Source organism: Lontra canadensis, unplaced genomic scaffold (genome assembly GCF_010015895.1).
Source record: "Lontra canadensis isolate GAN:19392208 unplaced genomic scaffold, GSC_riverotter_1.0 scaffold45, whole genome shotgun sequence".
Classification (NCBI taxonomy): Eukaryota; Metazoa; Chordata; class Mammalia; order Carnivora; family Mustelidae; genus Lontra; species Lontra canadensis.
In genome coordinates this window covers 8154062-8166944 of record NW_022631039.1, presented here as the reverse complement: position 1 = coordinate 8166944, position 12883 = coordinate 8154062, and the positions used below count along the sequence as shown (strand labels likewise).

The following is a 12883-nucleotide window of genomic DNA, read 5'->3' as shown; positions in this document are numbered from 1 at the left end:
GTGCTATCCCTACTTTCGTTTCTGCTAATCATAAATTGGGTCTTCCTTCTTTTTTAGGATTTTATATTTAAGTAATCTCTACCCCCAACATGGGACTCAAACTAACAACCCCTGATCAAGAGTTGCATGCTCGGGGTGCCTGGGTGGCTCAGTGGGTTAAGCCTCTGCCTTCGGCTCAGATTAGGGTCTCAGGGTCCTGGGATTGAGCCCCGCATGGGGCTTCTCTGCTCAGCGGGAGCCTGCTTCTCCTTCACTCTCTGCCTGCTGCTCTACTTACTTGTGATCTCTCCCTGTCAAATAAATAAATAAATAAGTTGCATGCTCTACCAACTGAGCCAGCCAGGCACCTCCAGTTTTCCTTCTCTTGTTCTTGCTTTTTTGCCAGCCTTGCTAGATGCTTATCAACTTTATTGATCTCTTCCAAAGAACCACCTTTTATATTGAGTTTCTCTATTGTTTTTGTGTCCAGTTTTATTGGGTTTTGTTTATTGTTTCTTCACTTCTCTTCCTTTGGCTTTATTTGGCACTTCATTTTCTAGTTTCTAGAAGCTTAGATTGCACTTCTCTTCTTTTACAAATACCCTTCAGGGCTCCTGGGTGGCTCAGTTGGTTAAAGGACTGCCTTCAGCTCAGGTCAGGATCCGGGAGCCGCCAGATTGACTCCGTGGACTCCCTTCTTAGCGGGGAGTCTGCTTCTTCCTCTGAAGCTCTCCCTTCTCATGCTCTCTCTCTCTCAAATAAATAAATAAAATCTTTAAAATACCCTTCAGTGTTCCCAGAATATTCCTTAGTTCCCTGAAGAACTCCTGTTTATCCATCAAAAAATCAGCTCAAGGGGCGCCTGGGTGGCTCAGGCATTAAGTATCTGCCTTTGGCTCAGATGATCCCAGGGTCCTGGGATTGAGCCCCGCATCAGGGTTCCTAATCTGCGGGAAGCCTGCTTCTCCTTCTCCCACTCCCCCCTGCTTGTGTTCCCTCTCTCGCTGTATTTTTCTCTGTCAAATAAATAAATAAAATCTTAAAAAAAAAAATCAGCTCAAATGTTACTTTGGAGGCAGAACAGGGTCGTGGCCAGCCTCTCCTCCTCACCCCCACATAAACCCCCAAACTTGTGATTATGGAACAATCTGAGGCTAAAAGGAGAACTACAGGATTTAAATGGTGCTAGTTTTCAGGAACCTGACCCCTTTCCAACCTCTAGTCAAATGGGGTCATAAAAATGCCAACTCACATGTGTAGGCTTGAGTTTACAGGGTTATACTGAGTTTCACAGTTATAAAACGAATTATCATCCTCATCTGAGTGCTGGGGCAACTCAAGCAGATAACAGTTCTAGGTCCCCAATGCAGTTCTAACTCGTTTTTTGCTGTTTTTTTGTTTTGTTTTGTTTTGTTTTGTTTTAAATGGTCTAACTCATTTTTGAAGTGAACTCTCCAAAAGCTATACCAATCTGGCCAGGGGAGAAACCCTACCGGCCCTTGGGAGCCACGAATCCCGAGGCGCCGTCCCTCCCTGCCCGCCAGGGGGCGCAGGTCCCTGCTGGGGTGGGCAGAGGCAGATGAGCGAGCTGGTGGGTAAAGCTGGGGGGTGTGTGGGAGGGTCTGTGTGCTCTGCGGGGAGCCTTGAAGGCTGGCCCTAGGGCTCATAGCTTGGGTCCCCAAGGGCTGACTTGGGGGCTCAGCCCTTCCAAGAGACAGGGGAGAAGAACGCGTCCCCGTGTCCTACAGAGGAGACCAGAAGCAGCGTCTTCTGTCAGCAGGGACCTTGGGTAGGAGATCGGCTCTGCCAGCTCCGCTACGCCTCCTCCGACCAGAGAACTGCGATGGACGAGGGAGTCCAGATCTGCCTTCAGGCCCCTTCACCTTCTCGTGAACTCTCAGCTTTCCCGGTTGTCTTTGTCAGCCCCTATACCCAATCCTCCATGCTCCTATTAGAGTCTCCTCTCTCCTTTTCCCCGCTTCAGGACCCTTCCGTGGGCCAAGAACTGGGACTGGCCTAGGAAAGCGGACCCTCCCGAGCTTTGACTTGGTACACGCCTCCTGCCTCCGCGCCCCGCTTGCGTGGCGCACACACGGTGGAGCGGGTCTCCCGTCGCTCTCGCGTGACTTAGAGGCAGCGCACGGTCGCGCGAGCGCCCAGAGGGGCGGGGAGAACGGAAGCCGGGAAGGCGATTTGTGGCTCGCGGGGACAGGCGCGCGTGCGCACTGCGCAAACCTTCCCGGAGCCCGGAGCCCGGAGCCCGGAGCCCGGAGCCCGGAGCCGTCCCGGCGCCCGCGATCTCGCGATCCTCCAAAGCGCCGCGTTTCTTCTCTTCCTGGGTCGTGTGTATCCGACGCTGCGCGCTCGGTCTGTGCGGGTGGGCTCCGCGCTTGAGTGGCCCGGCCGGGAGCGGGCCGCGTGCTCGGGGAGAGCACCGTGGATTGGAGAGTGTAGGCGCGGAGGAAGGGGGTGGGGTGGGGGCCTGAGGTGGGGGGCGATGTCCTGAATGAATAGAAACTGAGGGTGAGAGAGATCCGGGAGCTCGAGGGGAGGGGGAGGGGACCGAGGTTGGGAGGCGAGAGGGGAGTTGAGTGCGCCCCCTCCTGACTGCACCCTTTGGGCTGGAAACGGGGTAGGGAAGGCAGCGAAGTCGCTTGTCACCTCTCTCTGATCTCCTCCCTTTTCCGCGTCAGGGCGCACAGCATGGCGGAAAACCGAGAGCCCCGCGGGGCCGTCGAGGCTGAGCTGGACCCGGTGGAGTATACCCTTCGGAAGCGGCTCCCCCACCGCCTGCCCCGGAGGCCCAATGACATTTATGTCAACATGAAGACTGACTTTAAGGCCCAGCTGGCCCGCTGCCAGAAGCTGCTGGACGGAGGGGCTCGGGGTCAGAACTCATGCAGTGAGATCTACATTCATGGCCTGGGCCTGGCCATCAACCGTGCCATCAACATTGCCTTACAGCTGCAGGCGGGCAGTTTCGGGTCCTTGCAGGTGGCTGCCAATACCTCCACCGTGGAGCTGGTCGATGAGCTGGAACCAGAGACTGATACACGAGAGCCTCTGACCCGCATCCGCAACAACTCGGCCATCCACATCCGGGTCTTCAGGGTTGCACCCAAGTAATGGAAATGAGGATGGCCACCTTACCCGCCCACCCTCACATAACTAGGCTCAGATATGGCTCTTCTTGTACAGAGGACTCTGAATTGAGAGGGAGAGTATTGTCTCTTGTTGGGCCCAAGCAGTGGGTCTTCCCAGTCTTTGTGGTCTGTAACCATCGTCCTAGGCAATAAAAACTACCAAGTTGTGTTAGCATGCAGCCACCCCACTGCCATTGTTTCTCCCCTGTGTAAATTCTGTATGTATGGGGCAAGGGAGAGTAGGAACCTTTACAAGTATGTATGTACAGGAGGGAACCCCAAGTGTTTCCTGCCTCACCAGAGTGCATTAATAGTACTGTGGACAGTGTAACAAAACAAGCTTTAGTACAAGCAAAAGCCTGAGAATCCCAGTGTTTGCTTTGAATTTTTTTGTACTCTCAGAGGCAGGTCGAGTGGATAAGATACACTCTTGGCTGCTGAAAGCGCAGCTGGGATGGTTGTACACTCAGGAAGCAGCTGGCTTTTTTTTTTTTTTTTTAAGATTTACTTATTTATTTATTTGACAGAGATCACAAGTAGGCAAAGAGGCAGGCAGAGAGAGAAGGGGGTAAGCAAGCTCCCTGCAGAGCAGAGAGCCTCGATGCTGGCCTCCATCCCAGGACCCTGAGATCATGACCTGAGCCAAAGGCAGAGGCTTAACCCACTGAGCCATGCAGGCACCCCAGCAGCTGGCTTTTGATGGTGGTTCCCAGGACAAGGAAAGGGAGAGTTTAAGGATGAAGGGAGCAAAGACTGGGACCTGCTTTGTGACAGGGAGTAACACTGCTTTATTTGATTCCGGGTCCTGCTGGGCCCAAGTGGTTTCAAGCAGCTGTGGGGCAGAGCCCTTTAGACACACCTGGGTTTGCTGCTCTAGTGGGAGAGGAGAGCCGCCTGCCCGAATTACTGGGCACACAGGTAATAAGGATTTTTTGCTTGGGTATTTTTTTTTTTTTTAAGATTTTTATTTATTTATTTGACAGAGAAAGATCACAAGTAGGCAGAGAGAGAGAGAAGGAAGCAGGCTCCCCGCCAAGCAGAGAGCCTGATATGGGACTCGATCCCAGGACCTTGAGATCATAACCTGGGCCGAAGGCAGAGGCTTAACCCACTGAGCCACCCAAGCGCCCTTGCTTGGGTATTTGTTTTTTTTTTTGTTTTTAAAGATTTTTATTTTTATTAATTTGACAGAGATCACAAGTAGGCAGAGAAGCAGAGAGAGAGAGGAGGAAGCAGGCACCCTGCGGAGCAGAGAGCCCAATGTGGGGCTCGATCCCAGGACCCTGGGATCATGACCTGAGTCGGCAGAGGCTTTAACCCACTGAGTCACCCAGGCGCCCTTGCTTGGGTATTTGTAAGGGGATCTGATTTCTCATGTTTATCAAGCTAAAGTCATTGAAAGCAATGTTTGTCAAAGTGCGTGGTGATCCATTTTGGGTCTTGAAATCAATTTACTCGGTCCTAGCCTTTTGGAAAGTTCTTTCTCTTTACAGAAACAGACCTGAAATGGTAATGTTTTGTTAGTGCTTTTCAGTTACAGATCTGTGTGTACTACACACGGGCTAGTTACAATATAAATTGTGTTTTTTACTGTGGACGCAAGTCACAAGAGTTTGAAAGCCTCTGATCTAACAGTAACAGAATTTTACTCTAGTTTGCTTGCATGCTTTGGGATTCTGAACATCAGGCTTCTCATTTATCAAAATCCTTCCCTCCAGCTTGGTTATTCCTGTCGAGGGACTTAGATTCTGGGTGATGACTGCCAGCAACTCCAGAAAGACTCCTAACAGGAGGACTCGTGCTTCATTCAAACAAACATGCTGAGTGCCTACTGTGGGCCAAGGCCCGGGGTGGGCCCTGGAGATACAAAACCAGTTCAAAAGCCCCTGCCTTTAAGGAGCTCCCCCATTTCATTGGGAAGGTAGATACGCCCATTTTTGCGAGTGAAGTGAGTTATGTAAGAAATAAGACTAGCCATGATTTGGAAATGTGGAGAGTGAGATGGCTAATGGGTGGGGTCCAAAATGGCTTCACCTTTGACCTTGGGTATTGAAGGATGAATAGGAGTTTGCCAGGCAAAGAGAAGAGAGGACATACCTAGCAGAGGGGTCCGCATACACAAAGGGGGTTCACGAATAGGGTGTGTTGTGGGACTGAAGTGTCACTCAGGGTGGCTAGAAAGCAGGAGGCACCCGGGAGGCTTAATGGAGACAAGACAAGAGGCATTTCTCTCAGATCCCCCCACCCTCCATACCGCCCACCTCGTTCCCCTGTCAGCCTTGACTGACTGCAAGGCTCCCGTGCCCCGGAGTCCCCCAGTAGCAGCATGGAGATCCAGCAGGGAGCTTGCTGGAACTATGTGTCTCCCTGCACGTATGTGTTCTTGTCACTCTGTGCTCCTGGCCTGGGCCCAGCCAAGGTGGTGGCAAGCAGCCCTTTTGCATTTGGTTTGTTTTGGAAGCTACCTCTCCCGGCCTATTTGTTGTTATTTCTACTCCCTTTCTCTCACTGCCTGCCAGCGGGGCTTCCCTCAGTGGCAGGTCTGCGGAAACAGCCCCCAGACATCACTGCTGAAGGAAGAGAGGGTTAGGGAGCTCACTCTTTCACATCTGTGGGCAGGTAGGGGGCGTGGTGAGTTTGAAATGCAACCCCCCCACCAGCTTCAACGCCAGATCTGCAGAGGCCAGAATTGAAATGCTTTGTTTCAGGCGCTTGGGTGCCTCAGTGGGTTAAAGCCTCTGCCTTCGGCTCAGGTCATGATCTCAGGGTCCTGGGATCGAGTCCCACATCGGGCTCTCTGCTCGGCGGGGAGCCTGCTTCCTCCTCTCTCTCTCTGCCTGCCTCTCTGCCTACCTGTGATCTGCCTGTCAAATAAATAAATAAATAAAAATCTTTAAAAAAAAAATAAAAAAAGAAATGCTTTGTTTCGGAGGAGGATACAGACCTCTGCTCAGAATCTGTAGCATTACTGAGCACGGGCTCGTAGGGATCTGTGTTAAGCACCTGGCCTTCCCAGAAAGGTATAAACCAGTCCTCTAAAGTCAACAGGGTGTAAGACAGATTTTAAAAAGACAAATAATTGGCATAGTGCTTGGAACTGTCCCTGGCATTAGCATAGACTCCATAAGCCATAAAAGTTACTATGGTTAACATGAGCCATTTTGCAAAGAAATTTCGGGCCTCTTCGTGGGAATAGGGAGAGGGGAAGAAAGGTCATTGGTGCGGGTTTGGCTTACAAGGCCAGGACTTCTAGTTCTGTTAGCTCTTATGTTTATGGCTTGCCCAGCAGGGAAGAAAACAGGCCCTCAGGATACAGGAACTGGTTTGGATGGGGTGATGATCCTCCTAGGGAGGTCCTTGTCCTCTGTCTCAGGTTGAGTTCCTGGTGTCTGGTTGGGAGTTGGCGGAAGGATGGCGTGTTCCGGAAACGCTTGAACCTCTGGAGAAGTTGGACTAAAATTCTAGACTCAGTGTAGTTCCTCAAGGAGCAGATGTCCCACTGCATGGAGGTTTGGGATGAAGTGAAGTGATCCTACCAAGCAGATGTCCGGACGTGACCATTTAAGACTCTGTCTTCCTGAGGTGCCTGGGTGCCTCAGTTGGTTAGGCATCTGCTTTCGGCTTGGGTCGTGAACCCCGGGTCCCAGGATCAAGCCCCACTTCGGGCTCCCTGCTCAGGGGGAAGGTCTGCTTTTCCCTCTGCCCCTCACCCTGCTCATGCTCTCTCTCTCTCACTCTCTCAAATAAATAAATAAATAAAAACCTAAAAAAAAAAGAAAAGCCTCTGCCTTCCTAATGGCATTATAAGTGCTTTTTATTCATATGTTTTGGGTTAACCATATTTTCCAGTTTTCAGTGATCACAGATCATTTTTGTAATAAGAAAACAATTTTTCGGGACGCCTGGGTGGCTCAGTGGGTTAAGCCTCTGGCTTCAGCACAAGTCATGATCTCAGGGTTCCGGGATCGAGCCCCACATCGAGCTCTCTGCTCAGCGGGGAGCCTGCTTCCCCCTCTCTCTCTCTGCCTGCCTCTGCCTACTTGTGATCTCTCTCTCTCGAATAAATAAAATCTTTAAAAAGAAAAAACAAACATTAAGTTTTTATAAAGCTTGTTTCTTTGTTCTCTAGGTGGGGTGATCAGGGGAGTTAGTTATCAAACTGATGAGATAATCCCAAGGAGAAGTGATTTCACTGCCCAATCCAATAACTAATAAATATCACCACAAGGACAGATGCACTGACCACTCTCTAACAAGCCTCTGCTTCCTCGAGAAACACCAAATGTCTTGCCACAGCAAGCCAAAGGTGGACCTTCGCTTTCATGGGACCTCCTCAGTCCTTTCCAGTTCAGAGTCTGTGAATTTTGTTCACTGCCAGGAAAACATACTTTCCTGAAATATTAAACTCATTTGCTGGTTCATGAACTAAGACAAGAGCAGAAAATCTCCCTTATATACAGATCAGGAGATGCCTCTGGGGTCAAGTAAATAGGTTCTTGATATTTGTTGGTTCTCAGTGAACCATGAACCATTCAGGAAAATATTCACTAAATTTGGATGCTTAGGAGTAGGTCTAAGGCTTCTGTAACCTTGCCTTGAGGAGATCTTGACCTATATTCTAAGTAGAAAGAGCCTATAGGCTTGATACCTGCCTCTTAACCCACCGGCAACGTCCACAGTGACTCCATTTCACCCAGTGGTGTTCAAGGGCAAGTTTCTCCAAAGTGCAGTCAGCGCCTGGACCCTTGGATACCTCCATCCACACCCCACAGTTCTCGTGACACCTTCCGGTGAGATGCTTGCGGGGTGGGGGACAGCTACAACAGCAGAGATACGGTGCCATTAGCCTGTGCCCAGCTCCCCAGAGGGAACAGGGGAGGGTGCTGGAGGAAGTCCGGAGAAGATGATGGAGGTTTGGTCTCTAGCCCTCCAAAGGGAGGACAACTAGGAGGGATGCTGAAGCAGAGCTCATGCAGTAAGAACAGCCAGGCTTTATTGATCACCCTCCTCCGGGTGTTACATAACCCAGGACAGCCGGGGGAAGCAATTACTAGCATCCGCCATCCGTAGGCTCAAAAGTAAAATCACTAGTCCAAGCCGGCTGCTCGTAAGTGGCAGAGCTCAGGCCACTAATCTGGGCTCCCTTGTTTACAGGACCCCGTTATGCTGCTGGGCCGCACAGCCAATGCTTGTTGAGAGAAGACACCTGGATGTCCGGTTCTCCCGGCTACTTTATGGCCCAGCAAGCAGCCCTTGCCTCAGTTTCTCCAAATCGGCCTTTGGACAAGAATTTCTTTGGTTCTCCAGCAGGAATCTGTTCTCCAGCCTTCTTGTTCTTTTCCCAACTCCCCAAGGGCCAGGAAGCCCTCCACCACCCCACCATACCCTCCACAGTCCCTGGCCACCTCACATCCCCGCACAGAAGGTCTTGCAGGCTGCTGGCTGAACCCTCCAGCCAAGCTGAGAGCCACTGAAGGGAGGCCCAGAGTCCCCCCCTCCTTCGTCCCTAACACAACTCCAGGCAGCTGGGGCTTCGTGCTGCCTTGGGGTCTGGGGGAGCTCAGGGGAGCTGTAAATTTGCTTCTCCTTGGACTTTCGGTCTCAAGCGGCTGCCAGGAAGTCTCCATGGAACAGAGCCTGCCTCCACCCCCGCCATCCTCCTGTCACACCCATCCCTTTTCAGACCCTGCCTCAGTGGCTGCTGCTCAGGAAGTGGATGGAGGCTTCCCAGGCCCCCGAGATCCCGGAGCTAGGTTATGCAGCCTGGCTCCAGCAAGCACTGAGACACTGAATGGCTCACTTCTCCACTTTAGGTCTCCCCTTCTCTCAGGTCTCCGGAGTGGAGGGACCACCTATAACACATACCATAAAGAGGCAACATGCTAGGTCCCTGGGGGTCCCAAGATGAACAAGACCCACCCTACACCATCCTCTGCTCTTTCTGATGAACAAGTCACCTGTGCTGTGTGACAACAGAGAGTTCCATTCCCTGTGAGTCTGTATGAACGGCGCCTCCCAGAGTTGTGCAGTGCTCCATCTTGAAAGCCGTGCATGGTGGCCCAGCTGGCAGGAGGCCTAAGCCACATCCATAAATGACGGCAGTGCAGAAGGAGAGAACTTTCTGCGGGGGGATCAGGGAAAGCTTCAGAGAGGAGCGTAAGGCTTTGGTTTGGGCTTTGAAGAATGGAGAGGGGGGAGATAGTGTGAGAAGGTGATGCAGGTGAAAAGCACAGAGTGAGCCAAAGGCGGGAAGCATCTAACTGAGTTCATGTGATGGAAGGAAAGGGAATGAGCAAAGTGGGGGAATAGGCTGGAGAGGTGGGTAGATGGCAGAACACAGAGGGTCTCAGAGCTGACGCAACCAGGAGCCACAGCAGGCTCCTGCTCAGGGGTATGACACGAATGAGGCTATTCAAGGGGGGAACTAGTGGGGATTGACAGGAGAGATCAGGGAGGAGACCCTTTGCAGCAGCCCGCACCGTGCCAGAGGGACACACAGAGGCAGATGGAGGGGGCACTGGCAGGGGGTGGCCCGTGTGAGAGGGGAAGCCCCAAGGAGCTTCCTGTTTTCTCTCTGCTTTTCAGGGTCCCCTGATATCAAGGGCAGGTAGCTGGACCCTGCTGGGCAGTAGACAAGAGAACCTGGGTTGAAGTTGGCCCCCATACCAGGCTCTGCCCTCTGGCAGAATTGCTATAGCTTAGGGGGTGGGTGTGGGGAGGACCGAGATCCTCTCCTGCACCTTCTCTCCCCCAGCTGCGATCAGAGGGTTTTCTCCAAAAGTCCCAGAGGATGAGCCAGCACCAGCCCCAGCCAGTAGGCCCTACCACTTGGGCACTGGTGCTTATGGTCCATCTCTCCTCCTTCCTTGAAGGCAGAGGTGAAGTCAGGCCTCCCACAAGTTGCTATGAGGGAAACAGCAAGTCCCACAGTCCAAAAGGCTCCTCCTCTCCTCTGTCTCCTTAGGCCGTGTCTACCCCCCACCCCCATCCGTCCCCGGCCCCCTCTCCATGGTCAGGTCAGGGCAGTGACGCAGGAGTCAGGGGACCGGACAGCAGTGGCTGGGGGGTAGGGGGAGTCGGGCCAGAACGCATGTGTGGACGTGTGTGGACGTGAGTGTACGTGTGCTCGTCCCACAGCTGGGATCTGGGAGGGAAGCAGACCCCGGCTCCGAAGGCCAGGCAGGGCTGGGAAGCTGCCTGGGTGCTAAGAGGCAAACTGGGACCAGAGGCATAGTTGGGTGTGCAGACTGGGAGTCAGGATGCCAGGGTTGAGGCGGGACCCCAGAACAGGGCCTGGAGGTGAGCAGAGGGCAGAGGAGGGGGATCCGAGCGAGTCAGGCCCTCATGACTTCCCACGGGAGGCACACCAGCCTCTGTGTCCCGCCTCTCCTTCTCCTGACCCCCTCTTTAATCATGCTCTACCCCACCTGACGGTTCCCTCCCTCACCTCCATCTGCCTTTATTCAAGTCACACTCAGCACGGCTTCCCCGACTGCCCCATCTAAACCTGCAGCCTCCGCCAACACTCCTGGTCCCTTCCATGCCCGGTCTCCTTGGTCCATTGTTGCCCTGGCAGATCCTCTTTCATTCATTTTTGTCTTGGTCTTCTCGCCTCACCACTAGAATGTCAGCCCCACCAGGGTAGGCCCTCTTGTCTGTTTCATTCTATCCCCAGGTCCCCGGCCACAATTAGGTACTCATATGTATTTCTTAGATGAATATTCATTTCCCAAATAAACGAATGAATGAGTGCTTCCCACTCTTTACAAACAAAATCCAAATTCCTAAAAAAAAAAAAAAAAAAAAAAAAATTAAGACTTCTTTATTTTATTTTATTTTTTAAAAGATTTTATTTATTTATTTATTTGACACACACACAGATTAAATTAAATTAAATTAAATTAAGACTTCTTTTTTTATTTTATTTTTTTAAAGGAGTTTATTTATTTATTTATTTGACACACACACACAGAGAGAGAGAGAGAGAGAGAGATCACAAGTAGGCAGAGAGGCAGGCAGAGAGAGGGGGTAAGCAGTCTCCCTGCTGAGCAGAGGTCTCAGGACCCTGAGATCATGACCTGAGCTGAAGGCAGAGGCTTAACCCACTGAGCCACCCAGGCGCCCCTTCTTTTTTTTATTTTAGAGAGAGCGTGCCTGCACACATGGCGGGGTGGGCCAGAGGGAGAGAATCTTTCCAGCAAATTCCCCGCTGAGCGTGGGGCCCATGCAGGGCTCTATTGCATGACCCATGAGATCACGACCTGCTGAAACCAAGAGCCGGATGCTCAAACAAGTGAGCCACCCAGGTGCCCCAAATCCAAATTCTTAAGAGCGGCATTCAAGGCCCTTCACAACCCGACCACTCCCTAACCAGCCCTCCGGCCTAGTGTCGGCCACCTTTGCAGTCCACACCCTCCATCCTGACACACCTGACCCCTCCCCCCTTTCCCTTGCTGAACTGCCTTCATTCCCACTTCACATCTCTTCCTACTGAAATGCGGGGGGCCACTCAAGGCTGAGCTCATGTCACCCTCTGCATCAAATATTCATCGACTCCCCTAGCTAACAATGAGCTCTGTCTCTTCCAAACCCTTCCTGCTAGGCTCTGAACGCTCCGGTCCTCACCCACTGCCCTGTGTACCCATCTTATCTCTGTTGTAAGCTACAAACTCCAGGAGGCGGGAGCTAGCTCTCAAACACATCTTTTTTGTCTTGCAAAGTTTGTAGTCACCTGACTTGCACAAAGAAGGCACTGATCCTGTGAATAAAATATCTTTCTTGTCACAGAACTGGGAAGGAAGCCAGGAAAGATACATAACTACCTGTATTTGTAGGACTTTGGAACGGAGACCTCATCACACACCCTGCTTTGACTCAGGGCACTGAGGCTCAGGACTGAGACCACTTTCCAAGGTGTGAGAGGCCAGCCCGCCTCCGACTCCTGCTCTAGGGGGCTTGGCCCCCTGCTTCCTAGAAGCCCCTGAGGCTTAGCTGCAAATCTCAGCCACCACCTGTCTGGGGAACAGCCCTGTTTCAGAGTTCTAACGAATTTCGCCAGGCAAGCTAACCTATATCACAGGTCAAAACCCCAAACAACAAAGAACAAAAAGGATGTCAAAGTGCACACGTGTCCTGCACAACAGACCATGTGCCCAGTGCCCTCAAAGTTCAAGTTCTGGGCTTTCAGAGTCCTAGAAAAGTGAAGAGTGGGGGACAGAAGACCCCCACATTTCTTACTCCGTGTGCCCCCATCAAATTCCTCAACATAAACAATACTGGCTTCTAGAACATATACTGGGATCGTGAGAAGGAAGGCAGCTTGCCTCTGCCAGGAACCGGCGTTCCCAGCTCTGAACCCCCGCCCAAGACTGGGACGTGCCAACCCGCCCCCCGCAACCACACCCCCACCCCGGGATGGGGGGAGCCACGAGGTCCCCAGCCTTTCCCGGAATGGGAATGCGCACCTCCCGCCGGTGAGCACCCAGTCGCGCCTCCCAGAACCCGGGGTCGGCGGGGCACACTGGTGCCCCGCTCCGCTCCTGCGGCCGCTCTCCTCCCACCCCGGCGAGCCCCGGACCCAGGCGTCCTGCCCCGGTCTGACCCCTCTGGCCCTTACCTCTGGCGACCCCTCACGCACACAGCCTGCCCCCCACCCCCACACACGCACGCACACATGCTGATAACAGCCCCGACCCCCGGCCGAGCCGCAGTCCCCGGGCCAACCCCGGCCGGTCGCCGCGCGCCACTCCTCGCGGACCCTG

General features: G+C 52.6%; 1 protein-coding gene across 3 annotated transcripts; it reads left to right on the top strand.

The window, feature by feature from the left end:
• Positions 1 to 2285: 2285 nt before the first annotated feature.
• Positions 2286 to 3316, top strand: POP7 (POP7 homolog, ribonuclease P/MRP subunit). Of its 3 annotated transcripts, none has more exons than XM_032872537.1 (2): positions 2286 to 2346; positions 2673 to 3316. In XM_032872537.1, exon 2 carries the CDS (start codon positions 2683 to 2685, stop codon positions 3103 to 3105), a length of 423 nt encoding a protein of 140 aa, XP_032728428.1. In that variant the 5' UTR covers positions 2286 to 2346; positions 2673 to 2682; the 3' UTR covers positions 3106 to 3316. The 3 variants fall into 3 exon arrangements, with proteins under 3 accessions (XP_032728428.1, XP_032728429.1, XP_032728427.1); XM_032872538.1 differs by having other exon boundaries at positions 2303 to 2321; XM_032872536.1 differs by having other exon boundaries at positions 2329 to 2429.
• The last annotated feature ends 9567 nt before the right edge of the window (positions 3317 to 12883 follow it).

Bases quoted from the DNA above. Each gene is read 5' to 3' on its own strand.
- POP7 (XM_032872537.1), top strand. From the start codon at position 2,683: ATGGCGGAAAACCGAGAGCCCCGCGGGGCCGTCGAGGCTGAGCTGGAC.